Consider the following 18929-nt stretch of genomic DNA (forward strand, 5'->3'; position numbering starts at 1 on the left):
TGTTTGGGTTTACATTCTCAGCATGATCTAGTGCTAATACCTGCTTGCATTTATATTGCTGTTCTTGATGTATGTGGGGGAGATTTTTATAGAACAAAACGGAAGCCTTTGTTTCACCTTGGCTTCAAGAGAGAAAAAATGGAAGAAAGTCCAAATCTCTAGCCAAACTGTAAGTTCCTCTGAAATTCACCCTCTGCAAAGTGCAAAAAAAAAAAAAAAAAAAAAAAAACCATGAGATTTAAGCTACATCTTACTCTTTCCTGTTCCCTTGGCAATCGTATTCAAAAATCAGTGAACTAAGTCTGCTAGAAGGAGAGCTCAGGTATTTTGTCTTGGAATCCTAAGAAATGGTTCAACCCTCTTGTTTTCCTGATGACAAGAAGTAAAATCACCCCCGTGGGTATTCCTTCCTTCTGTAGCTGAGTTCCTGAGTTTTTTTGGTGTGTATTATGGCTAAGGAGGAGGTTTGATGGTCTGACACTGAAAATGGCAGACATTTACTTGTAGACAAGAAATACCTCTCAACCACCCCAGCAGTATTGTAGGTTGATTTGATCACCTAGACCCGTTGGGTGAATGCACTGACAGAAAATGACAAAGGTCAGCGTGGGCTAGTTTGGAAAGAATTTAAGGGATTTTTCAAGCAAAGAAAGAGAGATTTTTGTTTTTCTTTTTCTGGAGCAGCTGCCTGGCTTGGGAGAAGCGAGGGCAGGAAGGAGTATGTTATGAATGTCATTTGTTTCGAACAAGCTTTTGGGTGGTAGGTAAATTTCATATCAAATATTCCATATCAAATACCATGGAACTGGTATTTCATTAAATGTGATGCCACCTGAAACCTGTCACCACCGGGCTTTATTTAGATGAGACCCCCCCCCCCGCCCCGGTTGTCGTCCTTATTTTAATTTTAATTTTAAAAAGCAGTGGGCCTTGCTGGGGCTATAGGCTCCAGAGGACTTGGGCATCGGAGGCACTTCTCAAGGGCTATCACTAGACAGAAATTTCCCCCCTCAGATTGGCCTTATCCTGACCCCTGTTACCTCTATCTTGGTAGTATGTTCTTTTGGGGGGGTCTTCCCGTATGGAAAATGCCAGGGATGCTCTCCCTCGCCTAGTCCAATCCCATCTACTCCTTATCATGGGAAAAAGACCCCACTCTTTCCAATGTTCCAGGGCTCATGCTGAATTTCTCCTACTCATGTATTTCCAGGTAGAATGTATTGAAAGCATTTCAGGATGGGGCGGTTAGAATGGGAGAGTTAAATGTTCAAGCTCACACGACCATCTTGCATCAGCAGCCTATCCTGTAATTCGGACTTAGTAGTAAAAGGGAAAGGAAGAGGAAATGAAGTCAACGAGGGACTTGGGGGAATGACTGCTTTAAGGAAAACGATCTGGAAGTATTATGTTAAGCATGGCTTAAGTCTCTACAAGAATGTGGTTTTGGGGGCATGTATGTGGCTAAATTGTCTGTGACCTGGGCTCGAGGCTCATGGTGTCCCTGTGTGCGTGTGCGACAGCGAGGCTGAGGGTGGGAGCACAGAGGTGGGGGCGGAAACACCCCCAAGGTCTGTATCAGAAATACAGTCCTTTCATTTAAAGCCAAGGTGCAGGTTGTACTGATTACTTGAATGGAATTATTAGGTTCTGGATTTTTGCAGAGAAAATTGTAGCTTCCGATGTGGTGCTGGGTTCTCACAGTGGAGCTAAGGCTGTTGGTTTTCTAATGAGCCCTCAGGGATTTCTGCCCTGGAGGACTGAGCAGCAACGAGGCTCAGGACCAAGCCCTCTGTAAATATCATCTCATTTAATACTTAGAACCATCCTGCTCTGTCATCGCCGTTTTAAAGAGGAAGAGTCCAAGCTTGGAGAAAAAAGAGAGCACACACAGCCAGCAGTGGCAGGGTAAGGGCGGGAGGCCAGATAGTCTGGCATGCAAACCCCCTGCACAGGAAGGCATGACGATAGCGCCATTTATGTACGATTAGCTCGAAGTCTGACCTGTGAGGCATAGTCCAGGGCAGCTGGGAAGAAGCTGGGGAGATCCTTCTCCGCTAGGCCCTCTTGCCTCCATCCTGTGCCCTATTTTAGACCTGTGGGTAATTACTTATTTAGCTTGTTGGCTCCGGCACTCGACCCGGAGCTCCCCGGTATACCGGCAGTGACGCATAAGTGAAAAGAACACGAAGGCGGGAGTCAGGTAGCCAGCACCTTCCCTAGCCCTGTGACTTTGAACACCTTTCTGAACCCCATTTTCCATTTGGGCAAAGTGGAGGTGAGCGGGCCTATGAGGAGGGATTGTTTTAAGCGGTGAACAACAGAAGGCGGGCGCCCGGGACACAGAGGCTGCTCAGCCAATGCCAGTTCTCTCTGGTCTCCTTGAGAATAAGGCTTGCATCTTGCTAACCCCATCTATCGCCCCTGCTCTTGGCACCTAATGAGTGCTCAGGAGAATATATCCATTCAGTGAATGCAGCTCCAGCAAAAGGAATTTTTCACCCTTATGAATTTTTAGGGGTGTCTCAAGCCCAATGAACCCTCAGTGAGGGATATTGCGCATCCCCTTTTCCAGATTCCGGCAGTGCTGGTCGAGGAAGTGCGGATCCCGCGCGAATCCGGGAGGGAGCCGGGGCGGGTGAGGTCTGTACCTGCGAGGGCGCAGCCGGGCCTTGGGTTGCCGCCGCCGCCGCCGGCAGAGGGCGCCCCGGGCCCGCTGAGCTCGTGGCGCTGGGGCTGGGGCGCTCGCCCGGCGCGGGGCGCAGGCTGCAGTCCGGCGTTGACCGCAGCCCGCGACGCGCCCGCCGCCCGGGCGGAGCTTGAAGTGAGCGCCCTCGGGGCGCAGCGGCGCGCGCCTCCCAGGCGCGCCGCTGCGCGGAACCCTCTCGGAACGGTGAGTGCAGGCGCCGGCGGGGCACCCCTCACCCTAGTTGGGGGACACTTGGAGACGCAGGTCGGACGGACGCGGGCTGTTGCAGGGCTTGGTATGCGTGGGAGAGTGGGCAGGGTCCCTGCTTGCGTCGGTCTTTGGGAAGGGCTTGGGGTCGTGCCCGGTGGGTGTCCGGCCGAGCTGCGCTTTTTGGAGACTCGGGCTTACTTGAGGTTCTAACACAGGGATCTCTCTCGCGGGCCCTGTCGCATGCTCTTCGGGGGTCCGGGGGTCCGGGGGTTGGCGGGTAACCCCGGGCGTGCGAGCGCTCACCTGGGCGTTCCCCACCCCGTTTCGCCCGCGACATCACCCAGGGAACCACGTGCAGGCTGTCGCCCGCAACTCTGCCTGTCAAGCGAAGCCCGCCCCCAGGGCAGGGGAGGAGACGCGGGGGCGGGGTGGGCTGTGCCCCGCGGGAACCCAGCTGGCCCGTGCGCCCTCCGGTGCCAGCTCGGCTCTCTTCGCCTGGTGTTCCCACGGGCTCCCGGGAGGTAGCGGACAGTGCGGTGGAGAGGCGCAGAGCCCTGCCCCGAGGGGCCGGAGGCCACCCAAGGGGCGCCCGGGCGCTCGGCCCCGGGGGAAAGGCAGCGAGGAAGAGAAGCTGCCCAAGTGACTAGTCTTGGAGGTGCCCTCTCTCGAGGAGGAGCTGAACGCCCGGGAGCCCTTTTCCCGGGTGTCATTGGCTTGAACAATCTCTGGCCGCTGGAGAGGTAGGGCATCGCCGGCTCTGGGGGACCTGGCCCGGGATCATTTTCCGAACCTGCCCCGCGATTTTTGCGCATCAGGAGCCAGACCCCGGCTGCGCGCGCCGGGCAGGACTCCGGCGCGCCTCCTGGGCGTTGTGGTGCTGCGGCACCTAGCGAAGCCCGCTTTCGGAGCTCCGGGGGCTTTTGAGAGACACAACCTCGAGGCAAGGTAGGTGGCTCGCCCGGCGTTGAATTGGGGTTGATGTGGGTAAAGCTGCGATCTGCTCAAGGCTTGGCGAACGACCTTTGCCTTCTTTTTGCTTCCTAGGGCGTATGGAGGGCTGCTGTGGAGCCAGGGACTTGGAGGAGTGAGGCGTGTATTTTCAGCTGCACCTCAGAGAGGGGAGAATTCTGTCACCACCCGAGAGACAACCGCCCCAAAATGTGACCACGATTGACTAGATCCGCAGAGGCCTGGGAATCTCCGGATTGATAGCCTAGAATATGCTAAAAAGCCAGTGCTTTCCACTGGGAACTGAAGGGTCAGCTGGTGAATGCAACAGTGACCTGGAGCAAGGGAGTCAGAAGACAGTTCTAGAGAGCAGGGAGGACCTTCCAAGGGGCTCACTTGGGTGGCCAAGGGTAGGCTCCTGCCCCGCGATTGCTGCAGCCCTCTGATGGGATGCTGGTGAGGTCCTGTGGCCCCGGGAGCCGGTGGGGCTGTGCGAGGGGCCGCCCAGTGGGTGAGAACTGCAGGTTTGACTGACCTCTCGTCCCTGCTTAGGAACTGGAGGGTGTCAGAGCCGCCCGCGTGCACCCCCTCAGCAAGATGAGGACTCTGAACACCTCTACCATGGACGGGGCTGGGCTGGTGGTGGAGAGAGACTTCTCCTTCCGCATCCTTACAGCCTGTTTCCTGTCTCTGCTCATCCTGTCCACACTCCTGGGGAACACGCTGGTCTGTGCGGCTGTCATCAGATTCCGACACCTGCGGTCCAAGGTGACCAACTTCTTTGTCATCTCCTTGGCCGTATCGGATCTCTTGGTGGCTGTTTTGGTCATGCCCTGGAAAGCAGTGGCGGAGATCGCTGGCTTCTGGCCCTTTGGGTCCTTCTGTAACATCTGGGTGGCCTTTGACATCATGTGCTCCACTGCGTCCATCCTCAACCTCTGTGTGATCAGCGTGGACAGGTATTGGGCCATCTCTAGCCCCTTCCGGTATGAGAGGAAGATGACCCCCAAGGCAGCCTTCATTCTGATCGGCGTGGCATGGACCTTGTCGGTACTAATCTCCTTCATCCCAGTGCAACTCAGCTGGCACAAGGCCAAACCCACAAGCCCCTCCGATGGGAATGCCACTTCCCTAGGTGAGACCATGGACAACTGTGATTCCAGCTTAAGCAGGACATATGCCATTTCGTCCTCCCTGATAAGCTTCTATATCCCCGTGGCCATCATGATTGTCACCTACACCAGGATCTATAGGATCGCCCAGAAACAAATACGGCGCATCTCGGCCCTGGAGAGGGCAGCCGTCCATGCCAAGAATTGCCAGACCACTACAGGTAATGGAAACCCCGCGGAGTGTTCTCAGCCAGAAAGCTCCTTTAAGATGTCCTTCAAAAGAGAGACTAAAGTTCTGAAGACCCTGTCGGTGATCATGGGGGTGTTTGTGTGCTGCTGGCTGCCTTTCTTCATCTTGAACTGCATGGTGCCCTTCTGTGGGTCTGGGGAGACCAAGCCCTTCTGCATCGATTCCATCACCTTCGACGTGTTTGTGTGGTTTGGGTGGGCTAATTCCTCCTTGAACCCCATCATTTATGCCTTTAATGCTGATTTTCGCAAGGCATTTTCAACTCTCTTAGGATGCTACAGACTTTGCCCTACCACGAATAATGCCATAGAGACGGTTAGCATCAATAACAATGGGGCTGTGGTGTTTTCCAGCCATCAGGAGCCTCGAGGCTCCATTTCCAAGGACTGCAATCTGGTTTATCTGATCCCACATGCGGTGGGCTCCTCCCAGGACCTGAAGAAGGAGGAGGCGTGTGGAACGGCCAGACCCTTGGAGAAGCTGTCCCCGGCCCTGTCTGTCATATTGGACTATGACACTGATGTCTCTCTAGAGAAGATTCAGCCCATCACACAAAATGGACAGCATCCGACCTGAGCTCTGAGATGAATCCTGCCAGACAGGCTCACCCCAAAAGCCGGAGGAGACTTTCGGTGGCTTGTTGTTAGGAAACTAAGGTGCGGTGAGGCCCTGAGACGTCAGGCAAGCCCCCCTCTGCTGCTTTCCCTCAACACACAACTAACTACGTTTTAAAATACATTCCAGTGTGTTTTCTGTGTTGTTCGTAGTGAATCAAAGAGGGACATATGTGAAGTGAACGTTCACAGGGACATGTCTTTGGCTCCAAAGTTATTTTTAGAAACTGATTCTTATCTTAGGACTTAAAATATAGGGCAAAGAATCAACAGTGAACGGCATCGATTTAGAAAATTAATCCTTTCCAGGACGGAAGGAAATGAGAAGGGTTGAGTTTGCTGTGTACAAACAGGTGCTAACAGATGTCCAAGCAAAGTTTTCCGATTGTAAAGGTAGGTGCATGCCTTCATAAATTATTTCTGAAACATAATTAAGCCTTACAGTAGGAATGGGATTTTTTTTTTTTTTCCAGACTTGAGAGATGCTTTGTTGATACTGGTTTTATTTATTTATTGTATTATGTGGGTATTTTTAATTTATTACAATAAACCTATATTTATCATATGTCATAGGATAAACTTATGAGTTATCTGAGACCTTGTTCGTCCATCTAAGTAGTACCTTATTGGCCAGTGAAATAAACACACAAACTCTCTGAGATGCTAAATGCCCATGTATCACGTCCAGCAACACAGCAAAGACTGATAGGAAATGAAGTTGTGATAATTCCTTAAAGTTCATGGGCGTAAATAAATAAGGAGGGGAGAATTGACAAATGCCGTGGATGTTTTTCTGGAAAGATTCTGAAAAACTTAAAAAGGCATAGCTACTACTGTGTTCAAATGTTTTTTAATGACAGAGACTTTCCCAGGAGAATGATTTGCAGTTCTGTAAATATCTTTAATAAAAGCCAGCTTAAGAAGAACCTGACTTGAAACTCATGAGCTTAGGTGGTAATAAAAAGTATGTGCCACTTTGTATTTATGTAAAATAATTGGCCCTCTGTGTCTTTTCTCATTTCCATGTCAGATAGCTTTTCCGAACCAAACAAATTGCTGTCCTGGTTAAACATGTGTAGTGAAGACAGTAGGTTTCCTTAACTCTCGCGTGACAACAGTCGCACCAATGGACAAAGGTCAAATCCTGCATTTCCGTCTTACCAGGTCAAAGCGCACCACTCAGCGGGGTGACTTTTTGTAGTGCTTTAATGTGAAATTAGAATTGATTTTTTTTTTTTTTTCTAGTCTAGATGTTAATAGTGTACTAACTAACGAATAGTGCCTCATTATCATCCTCGAGTTAGACACTTCTCTGGGTGGAAAAAACAGGAGACCCCTTCTGGGTGGGTGTGTTAAGTGCCCCAAAGCCATCAGTATCTCTTGACAAATGCTAGCTCCTTCTCTGTGCTTCAGAATCAAGTTCCTATCTCATCATCTCAACTGTATAAAGTATCAGTATAGAGTCTCTCTTGCCAGATACTCATTCACGGGGGCGTTTCAAGAGGATTTCTTTGAAATGTTTACAAAGTATTGTTGATAAGCAATTTACTTAACATTTAGATGACATGGGTCACAAGAAATAAATTGACTGAAAAGTATCTCCTGCATCAGGTCCGTGTTATTTATGCATTGTGAATGTTTCTTCCTTTTATTGCCTGTATGCTTTCTTACATATAATAAAATTATTTTGTGAACTCAAATCAACCCCGAATGGGCTGTGTCGTGTTTGTTAAATGTATTTTAAAAACTAGGCTCCTTCAGACCTACAAGTAAGAAAACATGAGCATTTTTGAGGATAACCTTACTTTTGTTTTTCTTTTTAATGGAAATTTCTCCTGTTACGTATGTCACATGTTGCCTTTGAATATTTAAACAGGAAATGTTTTTGATTTCGACTATATACTCTTGGGGTGTTTTTTTTTTTTTTCTGTCATAAAACATTTTTTAAAAAGAAACTCTCCTCATGTGAGGGATTACTCTACTTTTCATTTCACAGGTTTGAAAGCTTTCTAAAATCTCTGCTTTTTTTCTTTCGAAGAGCCCAGAGATGTTAAGTAACATAAAAATCACAGAAAAAACTGTGGCTCGCTGTGGGTTACGGGGACCCTCAGCTTATGTGGCAACCACTGTATTTATGGGTAGTGCTTGTTTTAAGAGTAAAACATAACAAGAATTTCTTTCTGGAGGAAATACACAGGTTGTGATGTTGGGCTTATCAAAATACCTTGCAGGGCATATCCCTCAATCCTGCTTAACCTGCTTAGTTTTTTTCATCCGGAAGAAGGAGAACGCCTGAACAGCAGGGGAATGTAGAAATTAAGGGTTAAGTTTATAATTTGGAACATCACACAACAGATGGTCTCTTTTTAAATTCCATATTTGCCTTCCCCAGGCTTTGGCATATAATGAACATATCTAGAATAAACACCATGAAGCATGATGCCTCTTCTCTCTGCTTCCTGGCTTTCTGGATATCTTTATTCTTTGCAGTTTGATTCTGTTCCTTAATGAATAGTCTGGCAGCACCAACTGTGACACTCAGGGTTGTCGTTGTCCAACCACTGGAACATGGCACAAAAGCCATCACTGTTTATTTCCTCGGCAGAGCGAAAAAGACGTGACATGTCTAGAAACGGTATTAAAGAACTGTAAAATTCAGTACACCGTGGATGAGGGTTCCTGGCACGCAGGATTGATAGAAGTTTCTTATGATGTATTGGTTTCCCTGGCAGAATCTTTCAGAGAATTTCCTGTACAACCAGAAAAGTGCAATCACCTGATGATTTTCATTTCATTTTTAGCTAACGTGATAAGGCTTAGTGATGCTAACTGTACGTGAAATACTTTAGCAAGATAGAGACAGTTGAGAAAAGGCGTGCTTTTTCCCTTTCTTTCTTAAAAGAAGATGCCTTTCCTGGTCACATAGAGGCAGGACTTTTGCTGGTGATGGAACAACAGGGAGTCTTATGGAAGGGGGACCGAGCACGGGGCTCCAGTGGGTAGATGTGGGGTGTGTGTGGCAAAGTCACTGGTTTCTCTTGGGACCTACGCAGGCACAGTCTCCAAGGCTTCCTTGTCCTGATTTATTACCCAGGAGGAGCAAAACCTGTGCATCAGCTTCTTCAGTGGAGGGATCAACCCCCGAAAGCAAATCGATATGTAATCCAACTTCAGGGACTTTCTGAATTCTCCACTCTCGGGGTGGGGGGCTCCGACGTGACTCCCGCCCCAGCTTGTTCCAGTAGCATTTCACCTCGATCATTCCACCCCCTTGGAGCCAGTTCACGGACAGGGGCCTGGAATGCAGAAAACACAGGCTGTTTCTGACAGACAAGGGTTCACCTTGCAGCTACCACTTACAAGCTGTGTGAGAGTAAATAACTGTCTGTACCTCTCTGAGCCTGTTCACTCATTTGTGACATGGAAATAAATACGCAGGCTCTCGTGAGGGTTTAAATGAAGCTAGTAAGGTCCATAAGGGTCCAGAGCAGTGAAATGTTGGGCTCACTGGGTCTTTACGGGATCTCTAATTTGAAGGAGTTGATGATGATATTTATTGCATTGGTAATAATGGACCTGCTTTTCATTTGTCTTCTTGCATGTTTGCTTGAAGCAAATGGAAATGTACTTGTGGTTTGGGATTTTCCCAGACACTATTCTAGTTTGCTGTGGTTCTGTGGTATTCCAGAAGCAGGCAGCTGTTAATATCTGCGTGGCTAAGACAACTGCCTTAATTTATCATGAGATACGGACTTAAGAAACCTTTATCCATGATGTTTCAGTCTATGAGACCGACTTACCTTGCAAAATTTGTTACAGAAATAATGAGCTGATGGCTGGTTGCCTCTGGGCTGTTAAAACTAGGACCTGGTCCTCTGCAAGCTCTGGTTACTGTGGTCATTTGAAGGAACGAACCCAGTGGATCACGAGGTTGTAGCATTATATAGATTAGATGCACCTCTGTGGATTTCTTTGAGATTTCCTGGATGGAAACCTGATATCATTTGTTTTTATAGAGGATTGAGGGATGGCGAGTATTATAGCACAGAGAAGCCCTCTGAAATTTTGTTACCAGGCCAATCTAGCCATCTTGCCTTCTGTCATGTTAAGTAACTTCCATGTGATGCATAGAATTAAAAAAAAAAAAAAAAAAAGCAGCATTTGGACTTTAGACTGTTACATCAGTCAAGATTTGGGAGTTGTAATTTAAATAGTATTAGAAGCTCAAGAATAATCTCTGGTTTAAAAGGGTTTAACTTTTTAATCACTATGTGACCATGTACAAAACCACTTAAATTCTTTTTTCGTGCTCGTGGAATAGATATCCTACTAGCTCTCAAAATTGGTAAACGTTTTTGGCCACCACCGAGGAATTTCCCTGAATTCTGTCCGCAGAAGTGACCCCGCCTAGCAGAAACGCTAGCAAAGTGCCAGGTGGTAATGGGACCTAGGAGGACTGAATTGAGGGGCAGAGTTTTTTTTTATTTCATTTAAAAACAATTTTAGGGGCGCCTGGGTGGCCCAGTCCATTAAGCGACCCACTCTTGATTTCAGCTCAGATCATGATCTCACGGTTCATGAGTTTGAGCCCCACATCTGGCTCTGCACTGACAGCTTGGAGCCTGCCTGGGATTCTCTCTCTCTCTCTCTCTCTCTCTCTCTCTCCCTCCCTGCCCCTCCCATGTGCACCCTCTCTCTCTCAAAATAAATAAATAAACTTAAAAAAAAATTTTAAAAGGTAAGTAGTTTAGATAAACTATAGCCCTTGAAAACAAGTGTTTTCATCTCTATGATAACCGGGTTAGAAGAGATGATTTCTGAGATATTATTTTGGGTTGACAATACTAGATGTGAAATCCATCATGGACAAAACAAGGGTCTGGTGGGTTTCCCATGACGCATTTCCCAAACCTCCACTCTCTTGGCCATTAGAGTGATATTTATAAAATGTAAATAAGACTGTGTTATGCCCTTGCTTAATATTTTTCAATGACTCCCAATTACTTGCAGGCAAAAACAGTCAAGGTCGTGCAAAGCCCATCGTGGTCAGGCCCCTGGTGGCCTCTGAACCCTCATCTATTGCCATTACCCCACTAACACTGTTCCTACAGACATTCCAGACTTTGTATACAGTCTGTGTCGTGTGCAAAGTCCTTTCTTGTCTTTTATGCCTTTGCACATGCTGTTCCTTCTGCCCAGAACACCCTTCCCTGCTGCTTTTGTTTGCCTGATCTTACCAATCTTTTAAGATACAGTGGGACACACTTGCAGAAGGCCTTCTTTGCCACCTTCTTCTTGCCTCTACTTCTCTTATTTCTTTCCAAGGGCTTACCTTGCTGTAATGAAATAATCTCCTTGCTTCCCTATCTTTCTCCCTAGATGATGAGCATTTTGAGAGCAAAAGCTGTTTGATTTTCTTTCCCTTTCTCTAAATATTTCTAAGCACCCAGCTCACTGTCTGGCTTACAGGATTTGCCCAGTAAGCCCTTGTTGAATGAAAGAATGAACACGTCAAAACAGGATATTGGAGCCACATGTTTAGTGAAGTTTATTTCGGTGGGGGGGTTGGTACAGATGTGTAGGTCTGCCAGTCTCTCTCTAATGTCTTTGGTCTCTCATCTCCATGTGGTCCTTGAGGCTTGCAATTCCCTGATGTCTGACATGACACGTGCACACACACACACACACACACACACACACACAGAGTGTTTTGTATGCAATTGATGCTACTTGCTATCAGTAACATTTTTTGAGCGCTGTGATTCAGGTCATGTGCCAGATGCTAGAAATGAACCCGACGCCGTCCCAATCTTTGAGGAGTTACAAGTAGAGACAGATAGGCAAATAAGCCATCACCAAAGAATGTTTTAAAAGTAAAATGTATGAAGAAAGAAAACGGCTTTTTCCAGGCGGTGCCCATAGCTTCATTCTATTGAGTGCCGGTAACCATCTGCCCGTATCATGCCAAGCACTGTCCATTCATCGTCTCATTCTGTCCTCACAGCCCTCCCGTGAGGTGGGCACCAGTATCACCGTCCCCACTTTACAGGGCAAAATAACAAGTATTCAAGAGAGGGCATGCAATGTGTCGAAGGTCACACAGCTAGTAAACTTTTTTTTTTAATGTTTATTTTTGAGACAGGGAGAGACAGAGCATGAGCGGGGGAGGGGCAGAGAGGGAGACACAGAATCCCAAGCAGCTCCAGGCTCTGAGCTGTCCGCACAGAGCCCGACACGGGGCTCCAACTCCAGACGGCGAGATGATGACCTGAGCTGAAGTTGGAAGCTCAACCGACTGAGCCACCCAGGCGCCCCACACAGCTAGTAAATGAGGGGGCAGGATTGAATCTGGGCCCCACAGGCTGTCAAATTCATTGCTTTGGGGTGGTCTCCACCCTCTGCCGGAGCCCCCCTCCAGTGCATCTGGAGGGTTAACCAGGTGGTCTGGTGATAATTGTCGGGCATGCATACAAACCCCTCCTTCACATCCTCCCTGCAGCCCTATGTACCTGTTTACGGCTCTCAAATAGACTCTGATGGCACCCCTTTGCTCTTCCTACAATGGGGACACCCTTTCTCCTGTCGTCTTCATCCGTTGGAGCCTCATCTCAGGTGTCAGCCTGACTGGGAATCCTTCTCTGGCCTTCCATCCCCAGGCTGGTGTCCTGCAACGGGGCACGCATTCTGTCGTGTGCTGTCGTGTCTCCTGTTTCTCAGGGCAGCTCCCGGAGGCACAGACTGTGTCCTTTTCAACCCTCTATTCTCAGTGCCCAGCACAGCCTGGCACACAGGAGGCATCTGAGTTAATATACTTTTTCAGTGAACGAATAACTTTATGAAAAGGCTTAGGTAACTGCTTATCCACACACCTTAATTTTTACTTAAAGGTTGAGCCTGCTAAAGTTTTAAGGGCTGATCTCTACTGAGTTAGGTTTCTCTGCCAAGGACACAAGCGCAGAAAAATAATTGGAACGGTCTTTAAACGGCAAGCTCGCACTCTCTCTCGCATCGACGTGCACGGATAGTGGGTGACCAGCCCTTTCACACGGGAGAGGAAATGTCAACCAAATGTCACCAGTGTGTTCTGAGATTATCTAGCCGCATGCATGCTGTTTTGAGACTCAGTTTTTAGGTCAGATGTATTTAGCATCATAAACATGTTGCCTGTAATTTAGATAATGTCCAGTCCCATTTGTAAGATGCCGCTTTAACACACATTGCTGCTGGCTGTTTAACTGGGGGGGGGGGGGGGGGGCAGGAGAGAGCGCCACGTTAATTCTGCCAAAAACAGCTGTGGGTTTTTCCTAGCTTGATGGTGGGGTCACCATAAAATAGCGCTTCGGTTACAGGGGAAGATTAAAGACGATCTGCTCTGAGAGGGGACCAGGGGCAATAAGGTGACAGTTTGTCTAAAAAGCTTGGCCGTAATACTTTCAAGGCAAAAGCAAATTTTAATGGCATTTTAAGTAAGACTCCATTGCACCCATATTGAAATTAAAGCCTCCTTGTTGGCTCATGCAATTTAGAATGTCGCGCCGGGACGAGGCTCCATCAGCCGGGTAGCAGAACCTCTGGGCTGGGCTGGCCAACAGGCAGTTTCCTGCTCTGCTCACAGGAGTGTGAACTGATCTGGCTGATGGGAAGGGGAAGCTGGTAACAGCAACCAAACTTACAACATGCACACGGTCTGATCTAACAGTTCCACTTCTGGGAGCCTGGCTTACATCCATCCTTACCTACGTGCTCAGGGATGCCCGTGCGAAGGGCACACCCCTGCTTGTAAGAGCCTGCCAAAGACAACCTAAGGGTCCCGTGAGAGGGGAACGCCTAACGAAGATGTAGGATGTCCGTGGGGCGTGGTAATTAAAAAGAAAGTGGATCCATATGCACTGTGACGGAAGGGTTTTCCCGAAGGGGAGAAGCAAGTTACGAAATTACATGGATGATACGATCCCTCGTATTTAAAACAATACAGGGATTCTATGTTTCTTATGTAACGTCATAGAAAAAGATGTGGGAAAATGCCCACCCTGGTAAAAACAGTAGTATCTCTAGGCAGAAGAGTGAGCTTTGGGGACAGCTTTCAATGTTTTCACTTTGCGTATTTCTTGGTTTTTATAAGAAGCGTGTGTTTAGGTGTATTAGGCCCGCAGTTATACAATGATTTAAAGACACAGGCTGAACTGATGTGAGGCGCGTTGAGTTCTGGTTGTGGCTGCGGGGGGCAGAAAGGGAGGCTTGGGGGCGTCCTGGAAAGAATGACCGGTCATTGACCACCTTATGTGCTCACGTGTGAACATTGATCGGCAGGGCCTGATCTGGCTGAGGCTGGGTGAGGCTCTGGACTGATTCGTGGATGCTCAGGGCCCCAGGCAGGGTGGGAGCTCCTGACCTGCCAGCTCCAAAGCCCCTTCCCTCCCCTCAATCCCCGGACATGACCCTCCTCCACTACACGGGGGTCTTTTCCACACAAATCTCCTTTTTTACTGAGCTTCCCCGGAGCTCAAATTTGGAATAATTTTGTTGATCAAACGCATCTCATTTAGAAAATGATAGGATGTGTGGACTTTCGATTGGAAAAACAGAAAGCATTTTCCGTGTTCGGCTTTTGGGAAATGAGGAAACCCCGGCTTGGGGGTCACGAGTGAGAGCCCATCTGAAGTCCTGGGAGCTGACAAAAAGCAACCCTTTCCAGAGCCTGGGCTGTTTTAAACCTTTGCAGACCTTACGCTACTCTTACATGCGTTGTCCTGTCACACATCACATCAAACGTATAAAGTAGCTCTCATGTCCTCTTAAATATAATTTTTTTAAACGTGGTTTTGAAATTATTCACAATTTCCATCTTGGAGTTATTTTGTCATATTTTGAACCAATGCGCACCCCCCCTCCCCCCCCGCCCCAGTCTCAAACATTTCTGGACCCCTGGCGGGGCAAGAGAGGCCACTGCAGCTGAAGTCTCTTGCTCTCCAGCTGAGTTATCGGCACACAAGCGTTTTGGGGCCTCTTCTAAAACGCGGTCTACAAGGTTAATACAAACCACTTCAGATTATTTTGAAACTGAAAAACATCCCATCGTTTGTTCTCAGGCTTAACCTTTCGGGAGACTGTCAAATTCTATTTTTCTCATCGTTGACATACATATTAAATGTTTCAGTGATATTTTTACGTGAAATGCTCCCACAGGCTCATTTTAGATGCTTCCAGAGAATAGATAGGAAGGCTTCAGGTGGTAAATTCGAAGTTTGAGGATAAAAACGTTTAGGGCAGGTCTGAAGGAAAAGACAGCCTTCCTTAGTGGATCTTGTATTCTAAGAGGAGGAAGAAATTGAAGTGTGAGAACTCAGAGTCAATAACCTAGAAGAGAAAAAAACACAGCAAGTCAGGTGCGCCGGGGAGGCCGAGGCTAGATATTGATCAGGGACAGCGGCTAATGTTCCAATGTGGACAGTGGCCGTTAAATAAGTTATTTCAGGCACAAGGTTTGTATGGGAGAGGGTCTTTGGGGACCTGGTACGAGGATCAGTTCATGTTAATGGCTGATTTCCTTGGGGAGGCCGAGGTTACTTGTCACATGACCTCTGCTCTGACTTCCTCTGGCTTCACAGTAAGGAGCAGTGAGGGGTAGGTGGTCAGCTTTATTTCTCTTGTTTTTCTGCCCGGGAATTTTCCAAATTCCAGAGAAGGGGGTAGGGGGAGGAAGGAGGGAAGGGACAGAAGAGGAGGAGGAGAAGGAGGAGGAGGGGAGAGCTGGCAGAGCACCAAGTTTGAGATTTGTCAAGAAATAAGAACTGACATCTCACTTTTTAGAAACTCAAAACTGGGGGCGCCTGGGTGGCTCATTCTATTAAGCGTCCGACTTTGGCTCAGGTCGTGGTCTCACGGCCTCATGAGTTGGAGCCCCACATCAGGCTCTCTGCTGCCAGCATGGAGCTGGCCTCAGATCCTCTGTCCCCCCACCCCTCTCTCTCCCCTCTCCTGCTCACACTCTCTCGCTCTCTCTCAAAAATAAACATTAAAAAAAAGAGAGAAATCCTGAAAAAACGTTATTTTAAAATAGTTTTCGGTTTATAGAGAAATTGCAGAGAGCACAGAGAGTTCCCAGGTACCCCACCCCTGTTTTCCTATTGTTAATGCCTCACATTAGTATGGTTACAATGAATGAGCTAATACTGATGTATTCTCACTTACTAAAGTCCGTGACTTACTCAGATTTCTTTAGTTTTTACCTAATGTCCATTTTCTCTTCCACAATCCCAGCTAGGATACCATGTTACATGTGGTCACTGTGTCTTCTTAGGCTCCTCTCGGATGTGACAGCCTCTCACACTTCCCCCTGTGTTTGATGGCCTGGCAGTTTTGAGGGGCATTGGCTAGGTATTTTATAGACTGTCCCTTGGTCGGAAACAACCTGTTTTTCTCTCTTCCTTTCCAAAGGCACTTAGGTCAGCCCTTTTTGTTCTCCACCCCCTTCCATGAGGTTGTTTCATACATTTACACTCCAGTTACATTCTTATGTTACAGTCTGCATTTCATCCTGGAATCCTCTGGCCTCACGTTTGATTTTTTTTTTTTTTTTTTTTTTTTTAATTTCCATACACTGGGAGCGCCTGGCCGGCTTAGTGGGAGGAGCATGGGACCCTTGATCTCAGGATCATCAGTTCGAGACCCATATTGGGTGAGGAAATGACTAAAAAAATAAGTAAAAAAAACTTAAAAATTTTTCTATACATTAAGATGTGTTCTTTGTGCTGTTCGAAGGGATTTGAAAATGGCATCATGGCTTGTATCTGGCATCATACTACCATACACAATCGTTGTTTTATTTTTCCTTTTTTTTTACATTTTTTAATATATAATTTATTATCAAATTGGTTTGCATACAACACCCAGTGCTCATCCCAACAGGTGTCACAATAGTTTAATGCCCTTACAGTTATCTCCTCTATGCTTTACTTATCCAAGCCTCCCCCTGCCGAGCTGTTGGTAACCACTAATCTATTTCTCTCTGGTTCACCTTTTCTAGAATATCATATAAATGGAATCATACAGTATCTGGCCGTTTCAGACGGGCTTCTTTCATTTGCTGAAAGATCCTTGGTTGCTTCTAGCTTGGGGAAATTATGAAAAAAAGGTGCTATAAATTTTTGCATGGAAGTTTATGTGTAGATGTAAGTTTTCAGATCAGTTGGATAAATACCTCGGGATGCAATTGCTCATAAAATTCATAGAATGAGCGAGGAAATATTTTCTCTCCTTCTGTTTTCTGGAAGAACATGTAGGGGAATTGGCATTACTTCTCCTTTAAATATTTAATGGAATTTAGTAACGAAACCATCTGGGCCTAGTGCTTTCTTTTTTGGAAGGTTACTAACTATTGATGTGATTTCTTTAACAGATAAAGGGATTGTCAGGCTGTGTGAGTTTGCGTCTTTCCAGAAATCGGCCCGTTTCATCTCAGTTATCAAACTTGGGGCATAGAATTGTTCATTTATTATGCTTTTAATGTCTGTGGAATCAGTCGTGATGAACTGTCATTTCTCAGATTGCGATTTGTGTCTTCTCTCCTTTTTTCTTGGTTTATCCATTTTTTGTCAATTTTATTGGCCCTTTCAAGAATTGCCTTTTGGGTTTGTTGATTTTCTTTAAAGCTTTTCTGTTTTCAATGTCATTGACATTGATTTCTGCTCTCTGTTATTGTTTCTTTCCTTTTGTTTACTTTAGGCTCATAGTACTTATGGTTCTCTAGTTTCTTAAGGTGGAAGCTTAGGATATTGATTTGAGACTTTTCGTTTTTGTTTTTTTTTCTTCTTCTTCTTCTGGTATATGCATTTAATGTGATAAATTTCCCCAGGAGAACTGCGTTTGCTGCATCCCACACATTTTGGTAATTGTATTTTCTTTTTAATTTTTTTTAACGTTTATTTATTTTTGAGACAGAGAGAAACAGAGCACGAATGGGGGAGGGGCAAAGAGAGAGGGAGCATCTGAAACAGGGTCCAGGCTCTGAGCTGTCAGCACAGGGCCCGACGCAGGGCTCGAACTCACGGACCGCAAGATCATGACCTGAGCCGAAGTCAGCCACTTAACCGACTGAGCCACCCAGGCGCCCCTTGATAATTGTATTTTCATTTTCATCTAGTTCGAAATACTTTTAACTATGCTTGAGCCTTCATTGACCCATGCATTCTTTAGAAATGTGCTGTTTAATTTACAGATATCTGGGAGCTATCTTTCTGTTCTTGCTTTCTAGTGTAATTGTATTGTGGTCCGAGAGCATACTTTGTATGTTTCTATTCTTGAAAAATTTTTAAAGAGGTGTTCTGGTCTATGGGCTAGGAAATAGTCTATCTTCGTGAATGTTCCATGTGAGTTTGAGAAGAATGTGTACTCTGCTCTTGTCTGATGAAGGATTCTGTACGTTCTACACATAAAAATAGGCTAAGTGGCATAAACAGACTCAGAACCAGGTCTGTCTTTCCAAGTGCAGTAAGTTTATGTTATGTTGCACCTATAAGTCAAGTTTTGCCCTGGAGAGTTTTCAGGTTATTATTATTATTATTTTAGTTTATTATTTGTTTTGAGAGAGAGAGAGAGAGAGTGCATGGATGGGGCAGAGAGAGAGAGAGAGAGAGAAAGAGAGAGAGAAAGAGAGAAAGAGAGCCTGACACGGGGCTTGAACTCACAAACCATGAGATCATGACCTGAGCTGAAATCAAGAGCCGGACGCCTAACCAGCTGAGTCCCCCAAGATGCCCCTTTTTTTTTCAGGCTATTTGCAAATTTGTCAAAAACCTTAGGACTGATGGCGTTGCAGAGGAGCAAACTGAGGCACATGAAATTAAAATCACTTGCTTGAGATCTTTCTGCTCGTAGGTGCCACGTCCCAGGACTGACAGCAGCACTGCTGTGCTTTCTACCAAACGCCGTCGCCCCAGTTGCTCTGGTTCTGGGATGATTGATTAATTGGAGTTTTATGGAGGAAGAACTCGTCCTCTTTTTCAATCTAGCTGATTTAATCAGTGTAGGTGGCAGCAAGACTTACACAGGTGAAAAGAAAAAGTCATCTTTAACATGAACAAAAGGAATGTGGGAGGAACCAGGCAAGA

At 46.7% G+C, this 18929-nt stretch overlaps 1 protein-coding gene across 3 annotated transcripts; it reads left to right on the forward strand.

Annotated features, from left to right (window-relative positions):
• The first annotated feature begins 2741 nt into the window (after positions 1-2741).
• DRD1 (dopamine receptor D1) lies at positions 2742-7524 on the forward strand. Of its 3 annotated transcripts, none has more exons than XM_045500979.1 (3): positions 2742-2890; positions 3941-4254; positions 4397-7524. In XM_045500979.1, exons 2-3 carry the CDS (start codon positions 4117-4119, stop codon positions 5780-5782), a joined length of 1524 nt encoding a protein of 507 aa, XP_045356935.1. In that variant the 5' UTR covers positions 2742-2890; positions 3941-4116; the 3' UTR covers positions 5783-7524. The 3 variants fall into 3 exon arrangements, with proteins under 3 accessions (XP_045356935.1, XP_045356942.1, XP_045356939.1); XM_045500986.1 differs by having other exon boundaries at positions 2874-2981; XM_045500983.1 differs by lacking the exon at positions 2742-2890 and adding an exon at positions 3094-3841.
• Positions 7525-18929: the final 11405 nt, after the last annotated feature.

Source organism: Leopardus geoffroyi, chromosome A1, assembly GCF_018350155.1.
Source record: "Leopardus geoffroyi isolate Oge1 chromosome A1, O.geoffroyi_Oge1_pat1.0, whole genome shotgun sequence".
Taxonomy (NCBI): domain Eukaryota; kingdom Metazoa; phylum Chordata; class Mammalia; order Carnivora; family Felidae; genus Leopardus; species Leopardus geoffroyi.

Coding starts and splice junctions, on each gene's coding strand:
- DRD1 (XM_045500979.1), top strand. CDS start 4,117: ATGCTAAAAAGCCAGTGCTTTCCACTGGGAACTGAAGGGTCAGCTGGT. Junction 4,255..4,396: donor GCTCACTTGGGTGGCCAAGG/GTAGGCTCCTGC, acceptor GTCCCTGCTTAG/GAACTGGAGGGTGTCAGAGC.